Raw genomic sequence first — 21,688 nt, 5'->3', positions numbered from 1 at the left:
TTCTCGCTAAACGTGGGCGGGGGATGATGGAATAGAAAGAGACAAAAACAGTCGACATTATCAAAAGGGACGACGAAGAAGATGCTGGATGAATTTTAAGGGTGCCTCGCGAACACCTGAGATCTCGGTGAGAGGGTCCATCTTGATTGGGATTTTTCATGATATTTCGTACCCTGTTCAATTCTGGGATTTTGCCACCCCTAAGGGTCTGCTGGACTCTGGAAGAGCGGGCGGGGGGCGGAGGGGGTGGTGGTTAGGCCGTTTGAAAATATTCAAAGTGGATGTAAAAAAAGAAATGAAGAGTTCATAGGTATAGGGTTAATTAGAATGCTGTAGATTTTTTTTGTCTCGCGTGTATCCGTCGCGAGGGATGTTCCTGTTTAATTTGGGGTGAACGGTTAAGAGCCTGCGAAATCGGCCTACCCGTCTCCCCTCTGGCATCGTTACGCACGTTCGCCGCGAGGGGTTGCTCGGGTAATAGACAAGAGCAGAGTATATCCAGGATAGTTGCCACAGCGAATTAAGTCTCGACTGGCGGTTCAACCCCCCTTTCACGTAAGGGTTGGCAGATTGGCCGCTTAATAAAAGCGGCCGAATGTCTCGCCTAGCGATTTAGCGTTGATTCAATTTTCATCTGTTTTCAGGCGAACTATCGCGCGGGTCTTCATACGTACGATCGCTGAGCCACGTCGCGAGTATGAAGCTTCAGCTGGGTGCCGCCAGGTGGCGCAGTTGTTCGCCGTTGCAATAGACACGGAGCGAACCTACTAAGGGACGAGAGGTGCAGGGACGCCCTAAGCGCCGAGCAGTATCTTCGAACGCAGTGGTGAGTCGGAAATTTTGTCATTTGAATATCAACCATCACTCTCTATCACCCATAACCGGGACGCACCAAGCTTTCGGATTCACCGTTATGCTCTTTATGTCAGATCCCTGTATTATGGGGTGCTGAAATTAACAGGTAGAAAGAAAAATATTGCGCCTGACAAAGTGACGTGTATTAGTGCAGATATGAGAAATGAAAAAAGGCATAAGAAAAAGAAAAAAAAAGCCAAACGTCCATCTCGTTAAATTCACACGGATACAAAGCCATGGGGCAATAAACTTTTCAATTATCTGATAAGGGCGGGAAAGAAAACATGTACTCGATGCTATTGCGTAACGCTGTAGTATACAGATATCTATATATATGCCCGTTCTCATCATTCTCCTTGAAGAGAATATATATATATATATATATATAATACCATTCTCCGCGAGGAAGATCCTCGGCAGTCTTTTTACGGCCTCTTGGTGGCACTCGTCCTTTGAGATTCGGGAGGGGACTGTAAAGGGAACGCACTGTGGTCGTAAAAGAAAATCCCTAGGGAATTCGCGAAACTAAATGGCTTCGGGACTCTACGTAGAATTCCGTAGCCGCAGCCAGCAACAGGTCCCTCTCGCTGCAAAGCGTTTTAAAGAGAGCGCGACATAAACCTTCCTGAATCGTCCAGGATGCATTGCACTCCGGTAATATGGACTCTGGCAGGTTAGTCGCTGCTTTATGAGCGATAGTTACGAGCGGCGGGTCTTGGTAAACGAAGAATTGATAAAATTTCACGTGGTTGGCGGTGGGTTGAATTTTGTGAGGTAGAAGAAAAAATATATATATATATATATATATTTTTTTTTTCATATAATTTATCCACCAAGCGGTAGGTTATGTTGTGAAATGCATACTGCACTATGGTACTGGAGCGGATGACTGGGTGCATCCTTATGACGTTGAGCAATGCATTAGCTGTACATCGAACATTTATAGAGTTCTCACGGGGTTATCGGAAAATGGGAAAATACGTGACGATGGATCGGATCGTCTATGACGATGGCGCGTTGCTGATTTTCCCACAGCGATCAAGGTGGTATCTGCTGGTGGATGAAAGCCGACTGCGTAGTTTCTTTTTCGCAATTCTCTACATAAATCACGTGGTCGGGAGCGTGTGCTGCAGCTGGCTTCTAATAACGTCGATTAGAAACGGAATCATAAATCGACTGTCATTTTGACAGTAGAGAGAGAGAGAGAGAGAGAGAGAGAGATGACCAGTCGCCGGGAATGCGGATGAATAAAAATGTCAATATGGCGACGCTGACGTCATATTGGATAGATAACCTTCGTCGCTCTTTAGAATTTGAAATTATCTATTTTTTTGCTCTATCTCTCTCTCTCACTCGATCCTCCTCGACACGTTTTGCCATTATGTACTAGGGGATCAAGATGGACTTGTAACTTATTTATTTATTCACAACAAATGTAACAACGTTTGCAACAAGCACTATGTATAGATTAGATACTAAATAATGATGATCCGTCAATATGAGTATATCAATGAGGTTCCGTTTCTTGGGGAAAGAAATTTCTCCCGCGAGGTTGGCCCTCTTGAGATTTTCAGTTCCGGTTGATCTCTTGAGCGATGAGGCTGTTTGGTATTTAACATTTGGTTTCTTAGACTTAATGGTGACCCTTGCCACCGTCTCCGTGTCCCTTTTTATCGCCTTCCCCGTGACCTTTCTTGTCACCTTCTCCGTGACCTTCCTTGCCGCCACCGGATCCTCCATCGTCGCCCTTCTTGTAGGCCCACTTCTTGCCCTCCTTGTGGTCCAGCTTCTTTCCGTGCTTCTCATCGTGATGATGATGGTGCTCGTGGCCGTCGTCTTTCTTGTGACCTTTGTGATCATGGTGATGGTGACCCTCCTCGTGCTTCTTCTCTTTACCGTGATGCTCCTCGTGATGTCCATGATCGTGGTGACTGCTCTTCTCGTGGCCGCCCTCTTCGTGCTCGTGTTCGTGATGGTAGTCGCCACCCTTCTCCATTCCTCCATCTTCCTCGAACTCGTCGAAGAACTCTGTCTTCTTTTCGTACTCATCCTGCGGATATGGAATTCGCGTTTCACACGTGCTCGGTAGTTAGGTGTGTTGGGGGACGGTTTTGGATAGTGCTTTTAATTACCTTTTTGTGGACAGAATGTTGACCCTTGGTACTGTGACCTTCTTGGTGTTCACCTTTTTCATCGAATTCGGCTTCCTTGTGTCCCTTCTCGCCGTGATCATGAGAGTCGTGATAACCACCTTCCTCGTGATGCTTCTTCTCGTGGCCATCTTTCTCGTCATAGTGGTGGCTCTCGGCCTCCTTGTCGTGGTGACCCTTCTCGCCCTTGTCGTAATCGTGCCAGCTTTTGTATTCCTGAAATTATTAAAGTTGCGCGCGAGTTTGAACTTTTGGTCAATATTGGGATTTATTTACTGTACTAGATGATGGTCACACGTGTCGCGCTTGAAAATTTAACTGTTTTATAAGCTATACCTTTTCTCCTTTGTCGCCGTGAGATTCGTGGTGATCTTCCTCGTGCTCTTCACCAGCTCCTTCTTCAAATTTATGATCCTTGCCTGCGTCTCCCCCACCGCCTCCACCTTTACCATGTCCGCCGTCGTGGCCTCCATGACCATCTTTGCCGTGACCATCTTTGCCATGATGCCCATGTCCATGGTCATGACCATGGCCATCTTTGCCATGATCTTCATGCCCATGGCCTCCATGGCCACCTTTACCATGATGTCCATGTCCATGGTCATGGCCACCTTTACCATGATGTCCATGTCCATGGTCATGGCCATCTTTACCATGATGTCCATGTCCATGGTCATGGCCACCTTTACCATGATGTCCATGTCCATGGTCATGACCATCTTTGCCATGATGTCCATGTCCATCTTTGCCATGACCTCCGTGTCCATGTCCACCATGTCCATGGCCTCCACCGCCGTGACCCTCTTTCGGATTTTCGTGAATTTTATACTCTGCAGTTTCTTGCTGATGTTCGTAACTAGGATGCCATTGATCTTCGGCCGTTTGCTCGGCAGTCTCTACTTGGTACGGCTTCTCAACAATCTTAACATTCTCCACACTATCAGCAACCACCAACGGTGCCTGGGTCTGTAGTGTGGACAACAATGGACCGTTTCGCGAAATACCGTTCGGCTTATTTCGCGGATACGGTACATACGGTTCTTCCAATTTCACTGGGTCGCTACCCTGTGCTTCCTTGACACCACCTTGTCCGTACTTTGCCAATATTCCAATTCCCTCACTTGTAACCGGTAAGGCTTCACCCTGAAGCTTTTGGTGATCCAAGATGGACACTATGTCACTGAGTTGTGGAAGCGCCGTCACGTCCGCTGCGTGACTCTCTTCAGCAACGGAGCCAAAGGGCACAATGGGAGCAATGGGCACTATAGGCGAAATGGGCCTGTAATTTTTCAAATGATTTCTTCGTCTATTCACTGTAGTCGCATCGGGTGCCACCGTAGTCGAAGGGGTTTCAGCGATTTTGAAAGCATTTTTTTGTCTTCTAACTTTCCGCGGAACTTCCTGGTATACGCCGTCGGTGAGCGCCGCCGACGGTACAATACTCTTAACAACGGCACCTGTCGGAAATGCCAATATAATTTTTATTTATAACGAAAACCTGTCTCGAGTACGAAAGAGTCAGTCCATACTCTGAGCATCCTGAACAGCCTCCCATTCCTGCTCCTGCACCTTCCTCTTCCTCTTCGTCGTAGGAAACTTCTGTGGCTCGTACGTTGTCGCTGCAAGGACGTCCATGTCCTCGGCACTTGCCGACGACAGCATATCCAGAAGATGCTGCGTCTGGGTATTGGAAGACGCTGCTGCATCCTGATCCACCATGGACAGCGCATCCTTTGTCGAAGTTGGCGGATCCACTATTATAACAGTTCCTGAGGAAGCTACGGCTTCCAGGACCTCCCTCTCATCCCGACTAGCAATCGTATCCCTGATCTTCTCGATAGGCACAGCCTCATCCTTAAGGAGGAGAATGGTACTCGCGCAGCACTGTGTTACCTGTAAACAACACACCACCCTTTTGATTTTAACGAATTACATAAGCCTACACTCTCTAGCTCCCTGATGGAAATCACAAAATCCTTCGCAGAATCCCTTGTCGCACAGTTATCAACGACAGTTTTGAATTTCACTGGTTTTTTTTTTTTTTTTATATAAATACTATCAGTACACAATATCACTAGTCCACAGTCTTGAAACTTCATCTCTGATATATCTCTCTCTTTTTTCTCTCTATCCCAAATGATTGTTCTCATTACCAACTGAAGACACAGCAGCACGACACCTGTCGTGACTGCTCTGCACCTTCTTCTCGTTCCCATGATCCTTTCTCGAGGACGACTGACCCTATTCAGCTCGGGCACTCCCAATTATAGGAGGCAGAGCAAGCTAGAAACCCACCCGCGAATGATATGACAATTTCGCAGAGCGTAATTATTCGATTAACCAGCGCCCGTCTACCGCCGCGAACAATCGTGATCGGCTTCCTCCTTTCTCTCGAGGATTGCACAAGATCCTACCAGACGTCGTTGTCGTCGTTGTCGTCGTCTGCTATGATGCCGCGCGACGTAGTGTTGACGCGACGTCCTAGTCAAGTCCATTACTAACCCCTGTTATAAGTCTTGCCCAATAGAATTATTACGCTGAATTATTGTTATCCTGCAATGTAACTTTCGGCCTCGTTTCGACAGTCCATTACGGTTATCACGTTAAATCATTTTCGGATGATGTATTCATCGCGCGTTCCCTTGACATCGTGAATATCGAGAGTCCACCGTAGTTTGTCTGCAATCACGGCGTCTGTGCATAACCGTTTGACTGGCGATAGTTTCTTGTGAATGTGGTTTGTTAAAAATTTGTACCAACACTGGTCTCGAGGTTTCTCTTATTAATTGACAAATCGTTTAGAGCATTGTTTCACGTTATGTTGGCTCAATGTCGGCGATATTGATTAATTGCATATTGATGAGATCGAAGCCTGTGGTACAAAAGGAAACCATAGCGAATTATTAATAATTGCCATGACTCCTATGATCGGCAACTCGCAATCAGCCAGTGTTGGATTATTGGTTAATTGATTCGTGGCTATATTTGTCAACAACATTTATCGTGAATTGAACTTGCCATTGCGTAACGCATAATAAAGTTATATTCGGCGCGGAGATAGACAAGATGGCCGACGTGTGACACGGTTAATTGGTAAGGAGACAGAAAGAATTGTCTGGACGGATACAAAACGATCGTTTTACATTGTCTATCCGAACGGTAAGCTCCATTTACTATGGTAATTGAATTATTCGTGCGAATCCGAAACGAATCTAAATGAGCTAATGAACTTTTTTTTTTTTCTCTTTTATAATGGATCCAACCCATCGGTTGGAAAGGATTTGATGCATGTATATACGTCGGACTTTCTGTATATGTATATCACATGACAGTTCATTCGATCTAGGCTTAATCAGACTTTTTCTAAGCGACACGTAATCAAACGTACGTACATAGACGAGACGGTAGATATGTCCAGTGAACAGCTGGCCGTTACTTCCTGGAAGAGTAATTTCGTCTCGGCATTTTTAGCGCCTTTTACAGACTCTCGTTTCCGTTCGTTCGCACTACATCCACGCTCGTTTTATTTGATTTTCTCTCTTTCCTTCTCGTTCCCTCTCGTTGACTCTCGTTTACTCTCATTCTGCATGGGACATGATTTCGATTTAATCACACTCTCCGTCACGGTCGATTTTCTTTTTTTCTTCCTTGGTTTTCATCTTCTTTTTTTCCCCTCGTTATTTCTATTTTACTTTAATCATAAATTCTTCTCGCCCTCGGGCTGCCCGTAAGAGGAACAAGGGATGAAATATACGAGTGTGTGTACATGGTAAAATGATGGAAATTTTTGAAAATTTCATTTTTTTGCCTTGGATTGTCTCTTTTTTTTTTTAATTTTTAATTTTCTCTTACATAACGTGCGTGCTTCACTTCTCTTGTTCGGTATAACAAGACGAGGTTATCTCCGTCCATACGAACGCGGTCGTTTCTATCGGTTCTAACGAAATTGGAAACTCGCCCGATTGCATCGATTCGCCTTCGCCTCGACAATCGATTGATAACTACATAAAATAACAAGGGTAATAGAACTGCAAATTTCCTGACTGACCGAGCGCGACCAATTTCACGCTCGACGTTTTCACTTTTCACCGCGATCAAGAGAGAATTGCTCAAGTCGTAGAATGTCAACGTCGTCCGTCGCTTGTCGACAATAAAATCATCGATGACGGTTCGTCTCTCTTTCTCTCTAAAATTCTGAAATGCTTAGAAACGACCATTCTACGCTTCGTTTATACGTGTCTTTCACACGAGTCACTTTCTAAAGGATAACCGTTACAAAATTCCTTTACATTTAAATCAATTGGGCATGATTAATCATAAAAGAACGATCGTTAAAAGTTGCATGGAGGCATCAAAAGATTTTTTTCATCCTTTCTTCTTTCCCCCCGTATTTTATTTACAAAAACAAACTAGCAGTATAGCGACCCGATATTGGTACTCGTAAAAAATAAAAATATCTTTGGACAATTAAATAACGATACAGGTACTGCATGACAACGATCCCACCGAAAAATGACAATTCATTTCTTTCCCCTCTTGTAACCCCATTTCTTTCCCTCCTCGTGTCCACCTTTCTTTCCATGCTTGTGCTCGCGATGATGATGACCCTTGTGACTCTCGTCCTTCTTGTGACCTTTGTCCTCCTCGTGATGATGTATTTTCTCGTGTTCCTTCTTCTTCCCATGGTGTTCCTGCATTGAACATCAACGATCCAGACGTCAGGACGTAAGAGAATTCCCTAATAAATTATATCCCAATCCGCGTCCCTTTTCGCCAATTTATCCCAGATAAGAAACCAATTGGATTTCAAACTAAAACAGACCTCGTGACGGCCGCCATCATGATGACCCTCCTTGTAATGTCCACCCTTCTCTTCCTCGTGATCATGACGGTATCCCCCATGTTTTTCCTGATCCCCGTCCTCGTGGTACTCGTCATAGAAATCGTGCTTCTTCTCGTACTCGTCCTACCGAAAGACGATTGCGTAAGGTCAAACAATAAAATATTATCATTGCCTTATCACAGCCTGCCAACAGACATAAACAGTGACCTTTTTGAATATATTATGTTCACCCTTGACACTGTGTCCCTTTTGGTGTTTCCCCTCTTCGTCAAACTTCGCACCCTTCTCCCCCTTTTCGCCATGATGACGTTCGCCGTAATGGCCGCCTTCCTCGTGTTTCTTCCTCTCCTCCCCTCCCCTCTCCTTGTAGCTGCGCTCGTGATCTTCCTCATCGTGATGACCCTTCTCAGCCTTGTCGTACTCGTGGCTACTCTCGTACTCCTGGGGAAAAAAAAAAAAAAAAATTCATTATTAAAAATCAATCACCCGTTACTGTGGTTCCCATCGGTCTTGGACGTCCAATAAAATTATTAATGGCGACCGTAGCTATTATTGTCACGAGGTCACTACTTCTGTCTCTTTCTTTATCGCGCGTACACGCGTTACTCTCCGTTCGATACCTTGTCACTCTTTTCACCCTTGGCTGAATGATGACCCTCCTTGTGCTCAGCGCCGCCGCCCTCCTCGTGATGTTTACTGCCACCTCCGTCTCCTGCGAATCCAAGATAAACAGAACGTTAAGGCACTTACGCCGCTTTAAGGGTGCGTTCATCCCTGAATTTTAAAGGGAACGTTTTAATTTCGAAATTCCCGGGCAGCTGGGGTAGCGAGGACAAATAAAAGTTTAAATGTCTTTGTCAAGCCCTCGCGTTACCGTGCTTCGTCGCCGACACCTCCAGATCCTCGATGTATCGGAATCTCAATGGTTTTCTTCGGATCTTTCTGGCTGCCATACTCGATCCTACCAGTCCTACCAACAACACCACGAGTATTAATCGGGTCATGTTTAACGGTTTTTTTTTTTTTTTTTTTTTTTTGAAAATTATTATCGTGTCTTTTATCGAATTCCCTCCCCTCACGAATTTTCGCCCCGATATCTTTCTTGTCGTAATTAATTATTTTTCACGCGAATGAGAAACCAGTTACGCGTTTACTATCTGCTTTGGTTGCTCTCTTACCGATCACTGGGGATGCTCTGATCGATCGAGCATCTGATATACCCGCGATCATCGATCAATTCGATTCGCCTTCGATGACTCCCGGATCCCTCTGTCTCCTTTTTTTTTTCTCTCTCTCTCTCTCTCTTACCTTCTCTTTCTCCTCTTCTTCCTCTGCTCTTGACTGCTCCGTGTTTTTATTAGACTCTGGACGCTTGACGGAACCACTTTTTGTTTTTTCACGGTTAGAATCGCGATCTGTGACTCTCATCTCACTCCGGATCATGATCCAGATAGATCCATCGTTGAGAATTCTCCGCTTTTACTTTCACCCATGCACGCACTCTTGGGCTTTGTTGTTTTACCTGATTACACGCAATTTTTATTCTGTTACAGCGACCGAGAACGCACTGCCATTCTTATGGGATTTATAAATCGTCGTCCACACCGAGAATCTGTACGATTTACTTAGTTGCATTGGTTTTGCTGTGCTGGTTTATTCTATGAAGTTTTTTGTTGACTTGATCTCCTGGACGAGCGATCTGATGCGAAGAGGTAGGTCGAAGATGAGTTTTACGGAATTCCTGTGGTTTTGACTTTGAGAATATTTCTTTTTGAGACAATTTTCGTACAATCGTATCGTACATCGTATTGTACGAAATTCGACAATAAATCGTTTGCCGTTATGTACGCGACTTGTGCGTTTAACGTGGACGAATGGAACTTTCTTTCTTGGATTAGAGACAGTTTTACTTTTATACTTTCCCTCTCTTTTGTCGAGGGTTCTATTGCGTGCATAATTTTCATTTTTTTCTTTTTTTTTTGAGGTAACATCAGGGATGCTGGATTCTTAGATGGAGCATTGCTGAATTTGATCTACGACCCGCGTCCAGTATTGATTCTTGGCGCTTTGTCTCTTTTCTGGAGTGGAAAAGAGAAACGTAGGTAGTTTGATCTTTTGGCTAAAGGACGCGACGGATGAAGGTTGTTGGAGGGAAAAAAAAAAGCTAAGTAAACTCATCTTTCGTCTCTTCTCCCTGAGCAAAGAAGCTTTTAATAAGTAAAAGTTTGACGTCCGATGCTTTACTAAAAGCGCTAATCATCCTTGCGTAATTTTTCAAGATGACGGCAAACCGATGAGACCTCTGATACCTTTCGAGACTGCAAGGATCTATCTGCGAAGGATCGGCCGTGGTAAAGTACCAAAAGTTAATCGTTCAACGCCCGACGGGATGCTGGGACGCCAGGACCACGTTTAGGCTGATGAAGGGACAAAGACAAGACGTTGGAAGAGGCGACATTGACGGACTAATAAAAAGTATTATAAGGATTGATGTAATTTGGAGTTTAATAAATTTGAAAATTATTTATCTTTTCGTTTGATTTGACTACAGCTCGAGAAGAAGTCCCTGGACATTGCAGAGCGGCAGGCTGGGTACACGCGGCTGCTGGACAAACATCGAGCAGAGAGATAGCCCTGGGAGTAAAGCCGCAATGCAAACACCTCTGGTTTCCGTTGAACCCACAACGTGAAAATTCAAGTCCTTGAAGTCGTCCTGTACCGGCAATCCTTTCGGTCCTTTTGATACTCGTAGTTGTTTTAAATTTACGAGCAACGTACGACTAGGAATTAATTTTGGAAAAATGTCTTTGTCTGTCTTTTACGCGTTGTAACAAAAGTCTCAATCTTAAGGATCCAAGGATGTGCATTGTGTTACTAATGTTTGGGTACTTTGGAGGAGTGCGACAATTTCGCAGTAACGTTAAATTCGACTGGTCGCTTTAGACTGTAAGTTTCACGGGGGAGACAAGGTCATCCGAGTAGGTTAATAGACATTTTTCATGAGGTATTATTTCTGGGGTGTAGAAAAGGATTGAGAATTCTAAACCACTCTGCGGAAAAGTTGGGGGAAGATTGTAATTAAAAATACGAAGGAGACGAGGGTAAACGAGTCTATTTGCAATTCAAATGTCCCGGGTCCTCGTGTGACTTTTTGCAGAATGTCATCCTAGCGAAAGAACGGGTTTCAGCTGAACGATGAAGAGGGACGGAACGGACTGAGAAAGAAAGAAGATGTGAAAAGAGAAGAATGGATGGATTGTAGTGTAGGGATTGAAGAACAGAGAATCGGGATAAATTATCAGGCGGTACAAGTCGAGTTAAGGGTTAATGTTGGCCAAAAATCCGAAGACTCCTTTTCCATAGGAAAAATTGAAGGAACCCAAAGGATCCCTTCTCGACGTTGTCCTCAGTCGTCGTTTTCCCTATTACTGTGATTTTTCTGACCTAAGGCCTTTCATCTCACCACACGCATCCGTTCACTTCTACTTGACAAATCCTTTGCTATTCTGTCAAGGTGGCCAGATAATACGAAGCGATATCGAGAAGTCTCCTTTCCTTTTTTTCCAAAGGATGCTGTGAGAGTTTCAAGAGTGGATATAACATAGTACTAGAAAGGATCGAGAGTCCGTTGGGAGTTAGTCTGAACGGACTTTCCTAAAATTCTGTTTTTCTTCAAAACGATACTTATCAAACTGATGCATTTCGAACGATCAACAATCAGCCCAGACCTTCGTCCCTTGAACGGACAAAAGGGAAAAGAGTCCAGCTTAGATAAAAAATATTTTTCGTGTTGTATCGTTGCTGGTATATAGGTTTCATGATATTTAGGCACATAACGTATTATATAGAATATATTCATTGGTCTAGGAAATTCCCAGAAACCCCTGTGATCCGTCCGCACCTTTTACTTTTCTCCTAATCCCTGTCAGTGTCGCTGCTGGCATTGCTGGTATAGAGTAAGCAACTAACGAGATATTGGTAAGCAAATTAGCCGCGACGACCCTATAGAGCAAAGCCAGGGATGCGCTGATACACGTTTTACTATAAATATAAGCAGAAATAAACAGGGTCTCGGTTAAGCCGAGCAATTCAATTTAGGAGCCACCCCCTATATAAGGAGGCCCTGGGGTGTTGTGTGCGTTTAAACTAACCCACATTCTTAGTTCGCGTACACTGCAGTAGATAACAAATTTATCTGTCGACTTCTAGTAAAATTTCTACGCAGATTGTTCCACGCTATAATATAATTGAAGGATCCGTATGTCCGTGTGATGTTTACTTGGTGGCTGGATGCGACGGTTTTTCTAGAGCATTTTTTTTAAAGTCTATCACGAGGCTCATCCGGGTGAAGATGGGTTGCGAGAAATCTGACAAGGAGGTCGAGGCACCACCGGAGGATACCAATGACTACGTTCTACATCTTCCACGAGCACTAAATATCGAGGAGAAGAAATATCTTTTGGCCGTGGAACGTGGTGATCTACCGAATGTCAGGAGAATATTGCAAATGGCTAATAATGCCAACGTGACCGTGAGATTTTTTTTTCTTTAAACTTAACCGATTAATTAGTATATTTTGACCTTTATATCGGTACTGCACGTCGCACGTATCTATTTTTCATTGCTTGTTTAGGTAAAATCAGTGGATGTTAATTGCATGGATAGCTTAGGACGTAGTGCAATAATTCTGGCTATAGAATCGGAGAATCTGGAAATGGTGGAACTCCTTGTAGTTATGGGAGTGGAGACGAAGGACGCTCTACTTCATGCTATCGACCAGGAATTCGTTGAGGCTGTAGAACTACTTCTGGAGCACGAGGAACTGCTTAGGACCAATGAATTAAATCAGGAGCAACGTTAGTGAAATTTAAATACATTGGAAACTCACTTTTATTTTAACTCAACTTCGTGTTTCAGCTCCCGACGCCAAGGAGATCGTACACAGTTGGCAGAGAGTCGATGCAGCTTCTTCAAGATATCCGCCGGATATGACGCCATTGGTCTTGGCGGCACAGCGTAATAATTATGAAATTTTGAAATTGTTACTCGACAGAGGCGCCACCCTCCCAATGCCTCACGACGTCAAATGCGGCTGTGATGATTGCTTACGCTGTGCAACAGGTGAACGTCAACTTATTACGTAATTAAAGTTTCAATGTTTCTAGAAAGAATGTTGTGCCTGAAATGACGCTGATTTTTTTTTCTAGGTGATCCACTGCGACTTTCCAGTACGAGAATATCAGAATACAAAGCACTGGCTAGTCCTAGTTTGATCGCTCTGAGTTCTTCGGACCCGTTAATGACGGCCTTTCAATTAAGCTGGGAATTGCGAGAACTAGCAATTGCTGAACCGGAAAATCGTGTCGAATACTTGAGATTAAGAAGACAGGTCGAGAAGTGAGTGTTGAATATTTTTCAATACAATGCAACGCTTTTTGATATCCATGTTGAGTTGCGTCAACAAAGTATTTTCCATTTTCTTGTTAAGGTTCGCTGTCGACTTGCTCCAACAAGCCAGAACCACTGCAGAACTAAATACCATTCTAAATCACGATCCGCAAGAGGATGGCGCTGAAAATCCTAAGCAATTGGCCAGATTGGAATTGGCCATTCAATACAAGCAGAAGCGCTTTGTTTCTCATGCACATGTGCAGCAACTGCTAGCTGCTATTTGGTAATTCATCTTACAGTTACAACTACGCTGTCCAATTGAAATGCACAGTGGCAGTTCAGTAGATATATTTTTATTCAAGGTACGACGGTGTTCCTGGATTTCGTAGGATGTCCAGCATTCGACGTGTCGGAATTATTCTCAAGACTGCTCTACTGTTTCCTTTTTACTGTATCATCTATCTCCTGGCACCAGATTCAAGGATTGGTCAGCTATTGCGTAGACCATTCATGAAATTTCTTATTCACGCTTCAGCCTACCTATTCTTCCTTTGTAAGTGAAACTAATGAATTCTAGGTAAACTTCATTATAGCTATAGGCAATAGAGAATGTGGTAATTGCTGACGCAGTTTCTGTGTTTAATTTGCAGTGATTCTCATTTTGGTATCGCAGAGAGCCGAGGTGGAGGTATTAAGATTATTTGGAAATGATCAGACGAGCAGATTGCTTGATGAGGATCTGATGAAGCAACGTGGTAGTAGTCCATCGCCATTGGAATGTCTTATCGTGATATACGTGGTGGGATTCATCTGGCAAGAAACGCGAGAGGTAAATACCCAGTTGCGTAATAGCTAAGAGACGGCGATATCTCCAGATGTCGATTGGTCAATCGATTTCTCTGTCGCAAGTCCAATCGCTCAAACTGATCTTTATTGATTAGATTGTTCTTCTTTTTCTTTCATTTTATATCCTTTTATATTTATCTTCTCTTTGATGCACACCAGGTATACGTTGATGGGCTACGTGCTTATCTCCGGGATCTTTGGAACTTTATTGACTTCACCAGGAACACCCTCTACGTCGCCACTGCCATTCTGAGAGTGGCGGCTTACATGCAGCAAACGGCGGAAATAGAAGTGGATCGATCTGCTGCTCTTATTCCTAGGGAAAGATGGGGTGACTTTGATCCTCAATTAATAGCTGAGGGTCTCTTCGCTGCGGCTAATATCTTCAGCGCCCTTAAACTTGTTCATTTATTCAGCATAAATCCACATCTTGGTCCTCTGCAGATATCCCTTGGAAGAATGATCATTGATATTGTCAAATTTTTTTTCATATATACTCTCGTTCTATTTGCCTTTGCTTGCGGCCTCCATCAATTACTTTGGTACTTTGCTGAGCTGGAGAAAAGCAAGTGTTACAGTGGCATTTCTGATCCTGAATGGGATGCAGCGAGCAATGCTTGTATACGTTGGCGAAGGTATCTGACGAGTCTATATTTTGCTGCTGTATAGAAACTTAAGGGATACTTTTTTACTTGACAAATTTTCTTGTAGGTTCAGTAGCTTATTTGAATCTTGTCAAAGTCTGTTTTGGGCCAGTTTTGGTGAAATTGGATTAGACACATTTGAACTGACTGGTAATTGGAAAACTACTTAGAAATTTTCCTGTAACTTCTGGTTTAGTCTATATGGTCGTTTTCTTTTTGCTGCAGGTATCAAGTCTTATACTAGATTCTGGGGTCTTCTCATGTTTGGCTCTTATTCTGTTATCAATGTAATTGTTCTCTTAAATCTACTGATTGCCATGATGAGTAACAGTTATGCACTGATCGAGAAACATGCGGATACTGAATGGAAATTTGCCAGGACGAAATTGTGGATGAGTTACTTTGAAGAAGGTGGTACACTTCCACCCCCATTTAATATATTTCCAAAGCCAAAAATGTTTTTGCGGCTTTGTGGATTTTATAAAAAGAATGCTGCCAAACGTTATAGCATGCGGAGACGAGCGAGGGAGCACAAGTAAAGAAATAAGAGAAACTGAATTCATAATTTTTAAATGATTTGATTATATGCATTGTTATTCTGATTTTAGACACAGTGCCGTCATGAGAGCTTTGGTATGGAGGTATGTGGTAAATGCACATTCCCAGCATGAAATGGAAGCAGTTACTGAGGACGACATTCATGAATTGAAATCTAGCTTGTCGTCCTGGCGTTGTGAACTTCTTGACATCCTCGAGAAGAATGGAATGGACATTGCTGGGATCGACACAAAGGAGAAAAGTAAGTAAAATTAAATTGTCATTATTAGTTTTAATAATACAGATATTTATAGCAATTCCTGCAAAGAGGATGCGGGTTTGGGAGAGGAGGCTGATGAAAGACTACCAGTTTGCTGGTCCTGTGACTGGATTAACCGACGAAGATAATCAGGAAGAACTGGCACTGCAGCAGCCTCTGGAAGGAGAAGACAATATTGCAAGATGGAAAAGAGTAGCAAGACTGGCAGTGCTTAGATCAGCAGAAGCACGTTGGGGACAGGTAGGGAAAATCCAATTTTGCTAATATTTGTTATTCTTTTGAAGTTACGGTATCTTATCGAAGATCCTTCAGGTGGTCAATAGCGTAGTACAAAGCTCTCAAATTGGTAAGAGCAATAGTAGAGCCTCGTTGCAAAGTAAGCAAAGTCTAAAGAGAGCCATGGAGGAGGCGCGTAGACTCACTGACAGGAGTCCTCTGCCTCCTGTCAGTCCAGTTGACCTTCCGCAGAGTACAGCTGCTACTATTTTGCATGTCCTTCATGATATTGTGGAGACTAACAATGTATCACTTCCTGATACATCTAGATTGTCTGTTACACCGGAACCTCAAGTTTCTCCAAGTCAGGTATGTGCATAGAAAACTATTGCTCTTAATCATTATTGATTCGCAGTATAGGTTATATGCTAAACACATTTTCTGCGCTTACGCAGTCTAAGCCACCAGCTGCTATGGGATATGAGGATGAGAAATATAAGAGGAGTCCGCAGCCTTTAGTCTCCTTGAAAACAAGTCCTCCTCGTGTGGTAAAAAGAAAAGCACCCAAGAGCAATCTTCAGAATTTATCATCCTCAATAGCTGGCACTGCAAATGGAAGATTGAATGGAATACCAAATTATAATTTCAACTGCTCTAATAGAAAACCAATTGGAGATAACAATAGTCAACAATCTAATATGTCAAAGATTACACAGAGTTCGAATGTAGCAATGAATTCTGGAAGTTCCCCTGAAAGCACACACACGAAGCAGTGCTCTAATGTATTTGCTTCCGGAACAAGTTCTATCGTTGATGGAAATTTGTTAAGACCCAGATCCAGAGTGATGTCAAGTCCCAATAACTTACCAGAAGTAGCTATTATTCCAGTTACACCAGAACTAGGAACTCAAAAGAAAGATGACAGGCAGAGATTGGTTAAAATCGAACCAAAATCACCTCGGATAGCTACCAGAAGATCTCCCATAAGATCTCCCAGAAGAGGTGGCGGTTGGTTATAAGTCTAAAGAAGCATTTTGAAATGTTTAATTCAGAGTTATAAAGACGTTTTTTGCGTATACAGGCCTTGAAATGCTCAGGGTGCTATTTTGTCTTGTCTTAGCGAAACACATGATCTATAATTTCTTGAAGGATCGATGTCAAGTTAAAATGAAATTCAATTAATGAATCATGTGTATTTATTATTCTCTTCGCTACAAATACATTGTTCTCCATGGACCACCATATCTTAATGGTAATTAATTATACATATATAATTTCTCGTGGTTATATAGTTTAAATGAATGGAATATTCAATACAGATTTTCTTTTTCTACTATAGATGCACTGTATACTGTTCTGGAAAGGTATCCAAAATATGTGACCCCGTTCAAATATGCTATAACGAATTCCGTCGACTCTCAGTTGCCGCGTGTCGTTGTAAAACCTTCTTGGTAGCAACGACTTGTCTCAAAGGCAGAAATATCCCTCAGGCCGCTTGCACTACTTTATTCTGTGATTCCTTTTGCGCAGTATTGATTTTATCACCCAAAGACAGGGCCATACCTTGACTCTTAGCTCTAATCCGTATATGGCCAACGACAGGTGCGTCAGGTTTATTCAACGGCTTCTCAATAGACAAATTTGCAAGGGCATCCTCGCCAAATATCGATTTTGCATACATATTTGCCGCCATGAAGCCACACTGTCCGGAAAGTGCCTGAATGGTTAACAAAAAAAGTAATACATGTTTCGTAATTTTGATATATCGTTGATTAATGAAAAATAATTGCAATACCCAATGCTTACGCACCTTTTCAGGCGTTAAACAACGCATATTCGTAGATTTCAGCAGATGCGCCAGATACTCCCTTAGATCCGAAAGACTTGTATTCACGGATACTTTGTTTTCCCATTCAAATTCTGCCCACATCTGGCGGAATTCCGCATCGGTGCATGTAGCTGGCACTATGTAATCCATTATGTCAATGTGAATATCATTAAGGACAACGACGCTTCTATCTGATCCAGCGCCAGAGACGTCATATACTAGAAAAGTTGCAAAATGAGTTATTGCGAGGGTTTAAGTGATTTGATGGCGATTTTCTTTTTCTTTCTCTAGTGAAAATTACCTATGTTTCCAAATATTATGCCGTTCTCCGTCGAAGCTACTTTAACGTTCGCTTTGATGCTTGCGAAATCTCGGGGCGCCAGCACTATAGGCTGTGGTCTCTCGACCAGTTTCAGATCTCCCATTGTTGCTAATTCCAGGGTACAATTTTGCAGTGTGTCCTCGGTCTGGTTAACGATCAGAACGTCCAGAACGATGTCGTACTGATTGACGTGAACGAGTGCTTCGGCATATACCGGATCTGAGAAACCTGTGAGCTGGGTAACTTTGCTCAAGGCGCTAGGAGTTGGTGCGTCTCCACCTGAACCAGGTCTTCCAGCAACCGCTGCACTTAGACTTTGTTCGAAAACATCACCAGCTCCTCCGGTCAAATCAGAACTTCGGCTCAGTTGTAAGAATTGTATGGCATCATCTACCTGAACGATACTTCCTGGTTTCTCCTTAGCCTGTACGTGTTCAGTGATTAAGGGTTTGTTTTTTATGATTCTACGATCAAGTATTGACTATGTTTCTAGAGTACCTTTTGATTTTGAGAATCCTCCTCAGCCTTGGCAGCCAACATTCGACCAAGGGCCGTGCGGCAACCCTCGGTAAAGACATTCTGTATCAAAGGAGTTGGGCAAGCCAATGATCTCAGGCATAGAGATATCCTCTCAGTGTCGTCATGGGTCATAGCCTTGCTTGGTAACCCGGATCGTCCTAATTGTAGTACACTGGACATAACTAGCATTGCTTCTGCTTGCATTCGGTTACTCTTTTTAGCATTTTTTTCCAGACTCTTGTAACGCAGTGCCAGCTTAGATAAGGTTGTACCCAAAGAAGCGCCAATAAAGAAATCTCCTTCCATCATATACTGAACTAGAGCTGGACGTTTCTCTTCCTTTTTGCCTATTGCAAATAATGATATAACATTGAAAGAATTGAACGGAGTATGTTGATTTTGTTTGTAAAGTGATTAAATACCAGATGAAGCTGTGCTAAAAGCACTTTGGGTCGCATAAGTTCCGTCGGAAGTTACAAGCTGTGCTGGCGTCGCAGGAGTATTTCCGTCCTCCGGAGGTTTCTCACCAGCTTGTCTTTTATTTTCAGCTTCCACCAAAGGTAACTCGCCCAGGGCAGTCCTGATGCGGCTCATCACTGCTTCTATATCCTCTTTCGAAGTTGCATACTCACCCAGGATCCATAGTGCTGCACGGTGTACTTTTACTGAACGTATTTGAGGGAAGACCTGGTAACAGATTAAATGGATAAGAGCTTCGGATTTTCGAAGTAAAGGTATGCTGAGATTGGTTGTTGCTTAATAGTGTTTCGTACTTCCAGAAGCTTCTCGATTATTAATGGGCGTAGAGATTCGAAACGCTGGATCGCTTCCCGGACAAAGACCAGGACGTCAGTTGCAGCTGCCTCGTTATTCTCAGACAGGAAATCTGTTAATACTGGAATCACAGTAGCAGCTACATCAGGGAATTTGATGGAACAGGCATGGAGAGTTCTCACTAGGAGTTGACGATATCTCCCAGCATCCTCATGTTCCCCGCCAGCAGTTCTCAGGATTTCCTTCTTTAAAAGTTGGACCATTTCCTCGATGGTACGACTGGTCACCAGGTCCATAGACAAGGCGAGGGTCTTCGTGCGAACTTCCAATGCCGGAGAACCTGTTCAACCGAAAGTTTAATTAATAATGTTTCGTTGTACTTTTGGGTTTGATGAATCACATGTACCAAGAACACGGAGTATGTCCATGACGAGATCCTGGAGAACCCTTTCATGTGCAGGACTGTCCTTCATTGCAATCAGCCTATCCAGAACAATTAGTTTGACATTATTATCACTCTCTTTGACGACTAATTCTATGTAGCAAGATGCAGCAGCCTTTATTGCAGTTGGAGCGCTGGATAACGTAACCAGTGTACCAGCAGCTTCGTAGCGAACTGCAGCACTTGGGGAATTCAGTAGACTATAAATGCATCTGATAAAACGTGCTCTTTCTGATGGATTTGCATGGCATACCTGTAGTATTAAAAATATTAGGTTGATTTGACTTAGTTTCAGAATAAAAAATGGCTGTGAAAGATAGTTTACCTTGTAGATTAACTCAACAATGACCAACTGTAAAATATCCCCGAAACTAGGAACCTGATCCAAGCAAGCCGCCAAATATGATAAAGCTCTACTTTGATCAGCATGTAGCAGCATTAGAAAGGCATTCCGTCTGCAGGACATATCTTGTTCGCCCTCTAAGTATTTGGCGATCAGTTCCGGTGCATCAGGTATAAGGAACTCAAAGTTCCTGTAAATGGTGAAGATCGCCAAGACTGCGTTTCGACGTACATACGAATGACGGTGCTCCAAACAGGCTGTGATGGCAGGCATAAGGGGTTCCAGTAATTCAGGCTCTTTCAATTTGCATAAAAACCTGGATATCATCAGTGAATCAGTTAGTAGCTGTCAGAGTTTAAACTAAGAAATATTAGCTACCTTAGAGTAGATCCTCTAACGAATTCATTTGGATGTTGAAGATCTTTTCTGTAAGCGTCACAAACAAGAATCATCTCCTGCAAGAGTTTCCCATCGGGCGAAGTCTTTGGGACAATTTCCCAAAATATAAGGAGGAGTTTCTTGATCGTATGGTCCTGTAGAGGTAGGACAAATCGTATAATGGTCATCAAAAGACCAGGAAGTCTCTCTCCGCTTATTATCATATGGATGGTCTTCTTCAGGGCTTCAACCTTAACATTCACATCGCCCTTCTCCAGATCTTGCTTTAACTGGAGCTCATTTAATGGCTCTGCATCCGAAGGTATATTTATAAGGGTGTAACAAGGTTGTTCCACAACAGAACTCATTTTTAAAACTTGATCTTCTAGCTTTCCACACTATCTCAGTATTTTTAAATCTATAGAACAAAAATAAGTCTTTAAATGTCGAATAATTTCTGCAACAGGCAGATAGTATCTTCATTAAAAAATGTTATAAGCAGTCCTATTTGCAGTAATTAATATGATTGTTATGCTTCAGGTTATGGCAAGAGTTGGTCCTAGTCATACATTCTGTGTAATATTAAGACATCATGGTTATTATTACAGAAATATCAATTTACGTACCTGATTTTCAATTTAATTTATGTAGAATTATAGAATCGACAACAGTATATATACAATCAGCATTTAAAATTCTCAAACGAGATAGAACGACATACGTGTCAAATGCTAAGTGAATGCTTGGCCATATTGTAGGAATAGCGCTAGTGTTCAACAATGGCTATGACCATTGTTCAATGCTGTGTTACGAAACGGAGATGAGGTCGCCATTACACCACAAGTTCATGAACTTCCATGTTTCCCTCCCAATCAGAATCTTCCTGTGACACTTTATTAATCATTATATATTCTTATTGTTGCAGATATATCGGCAGTAGATACAACAGAGATGAGTAGAGAGATGCACAATGCATAACGGCGAGTCTGGAAGTAGCGTATTGTGATCATCGACACCGTCGACAATGCGAATTCCGTCGTAGCCGAGCAAAACGTGAATACGAACGCGTCGTTTGGCGGGCAGAGGTTCTCCGCCACTCGCCGCTGTGTGCGACAGCCGCAGGACTCAGGGGTTCTCCATAATAAAAAAAAAACACAGTCCCCTATGGGGCCTCGGAGGGGTCGTTGCTCCCTTGTGGAGAGGCTGGACCTCACGGAAATGGGCGAGGAAGGGGCCCATTTCGCTACCTTGTCCATACTTCCTACTTTTCCTACCTTTTCCACTAAATCATAAACAAATTAGGTGTCTGGAACATCAAAA

General features: G+C 43.0%; 4 protein-coding genes across 16 annotated transcripts in view; 1 reads left to right on the top strand and 3 right to left on the bottom strand.

The window, feature by feature from the left end:
- The window catches only part of LOC107272677 (transient-receptor-potential-like protein), a 30,374-nt gene extending 11,261 nt beyond the window's left edge, over positions 1–19,113 (top strand). The window contains exons 2-19 of one of the 8 annotated variants that reach the window (XM_025089986.1): positions 645–826; positions 9,402–9,560; positions 9,843–9,946; positions 10,128–10,323; positions 10,400–12,379; positions 12,482–12,704; positions 12,766–12,969; positions 13,056–13,245; positions 13,337–13,522; positions 13,602–13,792; positions 13,890–14,068; positions 14,245–14,720; positions 14,797–14,879; positions 14,955–15,264; positions 15,338–15,528; positions 15,581–15,786; positions 15,859–16,131; positions 16,218–16,998. In XM_025089986.1, coding sequence (XP_024945754.1) covers positions 12,200–12,379; positions 12,482–12,704; positions 12,766–12,969; positions 13,056–13,245; positions 13,337–13,522; positions 13,602–13,792; positions 13,890–14,068; positions 14,245–14,720; positions 14,797–14,879; positions 14,955–15,264; positions 15,338–15,528; positions 15,581–15,786; positions 15,859–16,131; positions 16,218–16,781 — 3,456 coding nt within the window. In that variant the 5' untranslated portion in view covers positions 645–826; positions 9,402–9,560; positions 9,843–9,946; positions 10,128–10,323; positions 10,400–12,199 and the 3' untranslated portion in view covers positions 16,782–16,998. Of the gene's footprint in view, positions 1–644; positions 827–6,026; positions 6,165–9,401; positions 9,561–9,832; positions 10,324–10,399; positions 12,380–12,481; positions 12,705–12,765; positions 12,970–13,055; positions 13,246–13,336; positions 13,523–13,601; positions 13,793–13,889; positions 14,069–14,244; positions 14,721–14,796; positions 14,880–14,954; positions 15,265–15,337; positions 15,529–15,580; positions 15,787–15,858; positions 16,132–16,217; positions 16,999–18,979 lie in introns of those variants that run through there. The other 7 variants (XM_025089984.1, XM_025089985.1, XM_025089983.1 and 4 more) reach the window with 7 other exon arrangements.
- Positions 2,349–6,801, bottom strand: LOC107272680 (filaggrin-2). Of its 5 annotated transcripts, none has more exons than XM_025089995.1 (6): positions 5,420–5,576; positions 4,535–4,898; positions 3,707–4,462; positions 3,342–3,517; positions 2,988–3,221; positions 2,349–2,905 (listed from the first exon to the last, which is right to left on the bottom strand). In XM_025089995.1, the coding sequence occupies exons 1-6, from the start codon at positions 5,498–5,500 to the stop codon at positions 2,489–2,491; spliced, it is 2,028 nt and encodes a 675-aa protein (XP_024945763.1). In that variant the 5' UTR covers positions 5,501–5,576; the 3' UTR covers positions 2,349–2,488. The 5 variants fall into 5 exon arrangements, with proteins under 5 accessions (XP_024945763.1, XP_024945761.1, XP_024945764.1 ...); XM_025089993.1 differs by having other exon boundaries at positions 3,342–3,706; positions 3,743–4,462; XM_025089996.1 differs by lacking the exon at positions 5,420–5,576 and adding an exon at positions 6,398–6,801 and having other exon boundaries at positions 3,342–4,462.
- Positions 7,560–9,139, bottom strand: LOC107272685 (filaggrin). The gene is made up of 5 exons (XM_025090000.1): positions 8,723–9,139; positions 8,469–8,560; positions 8,079–8,289; positions 7,828–7,971; positions 7,560–7,696 (listed from the first exon to the last, which is right to left on the bottom strand). The coding sequence occupies exons 1-4, from the start codon at positions 8,850–8,852 to the stop codon at positions 7,940–7,942; spliced, it is 465 nt and encodes a 154-aa protein (XP_024945768.1). The 5' UTR covers positions 8,853–9,139; the 3' UTR covers positions 7,560–7,696; positions 7,828–7,939.
- On the bottom strand, positions 16,941–21,443 carry LOC107272678 (coatomer subunit beta). Of its 2 annotated transcripts, XM_015750075.2 has the most exons (10): positions 20,995–21,443; positions 20,369–20,786; positions 19,973–20,306; positions 19,612–19,900; positions 19,205–19,545; positions 18,854–19,118; positions 18,411–18,778; positions 17,892–18,336; positions 17,573–17,808; positions 17,249–17,479 (listed from the first exon to the last, which is right to left on the bottom strand). In XM_015750075.2, exons 2-10 carry the CDS (start codon positions 20,734–20,736, stop codon positions 17,249–17,251), a joined length of 2,877 nt encoding a protein of 958 aa, XP_015605561.1. In that variant the 5' UTR covers positions 20,737–20,786; positions 20,995–21,443. The 2 variants fall into 2 exon arrangements, with proteins under 2 accessions (XP_024945757.1, XP_015605561.1); XM_025089989.1 differs by lacking the exon at positions 20,995–21,443 and having other exon boundaries at positions 16,941–17,479; positions 20,369–20,736.
- Positions 21,444–21,688: the final 245 nt, after the last annotated feature.

This window comes from Cephus cinctus, unplaced genomic scaffold (assembly GCF_000341935.2).
Source record: "Cephus cinctus unplaced genomic scaffold, Ccin1 Ccin1_scaffold1231, whole genome shotgun sequence".
Taxonomy (NCBI): Eukaryota; Metazoa; Arthropoda; class Insecta; order Hymenoptera; family Cephidae; genus Cephus; species Cephus cinctus.
Note: the sequence above shows the minus strand (reverse complement) of the source record. Positions and strands in the feature narration are given on the sequence as shown.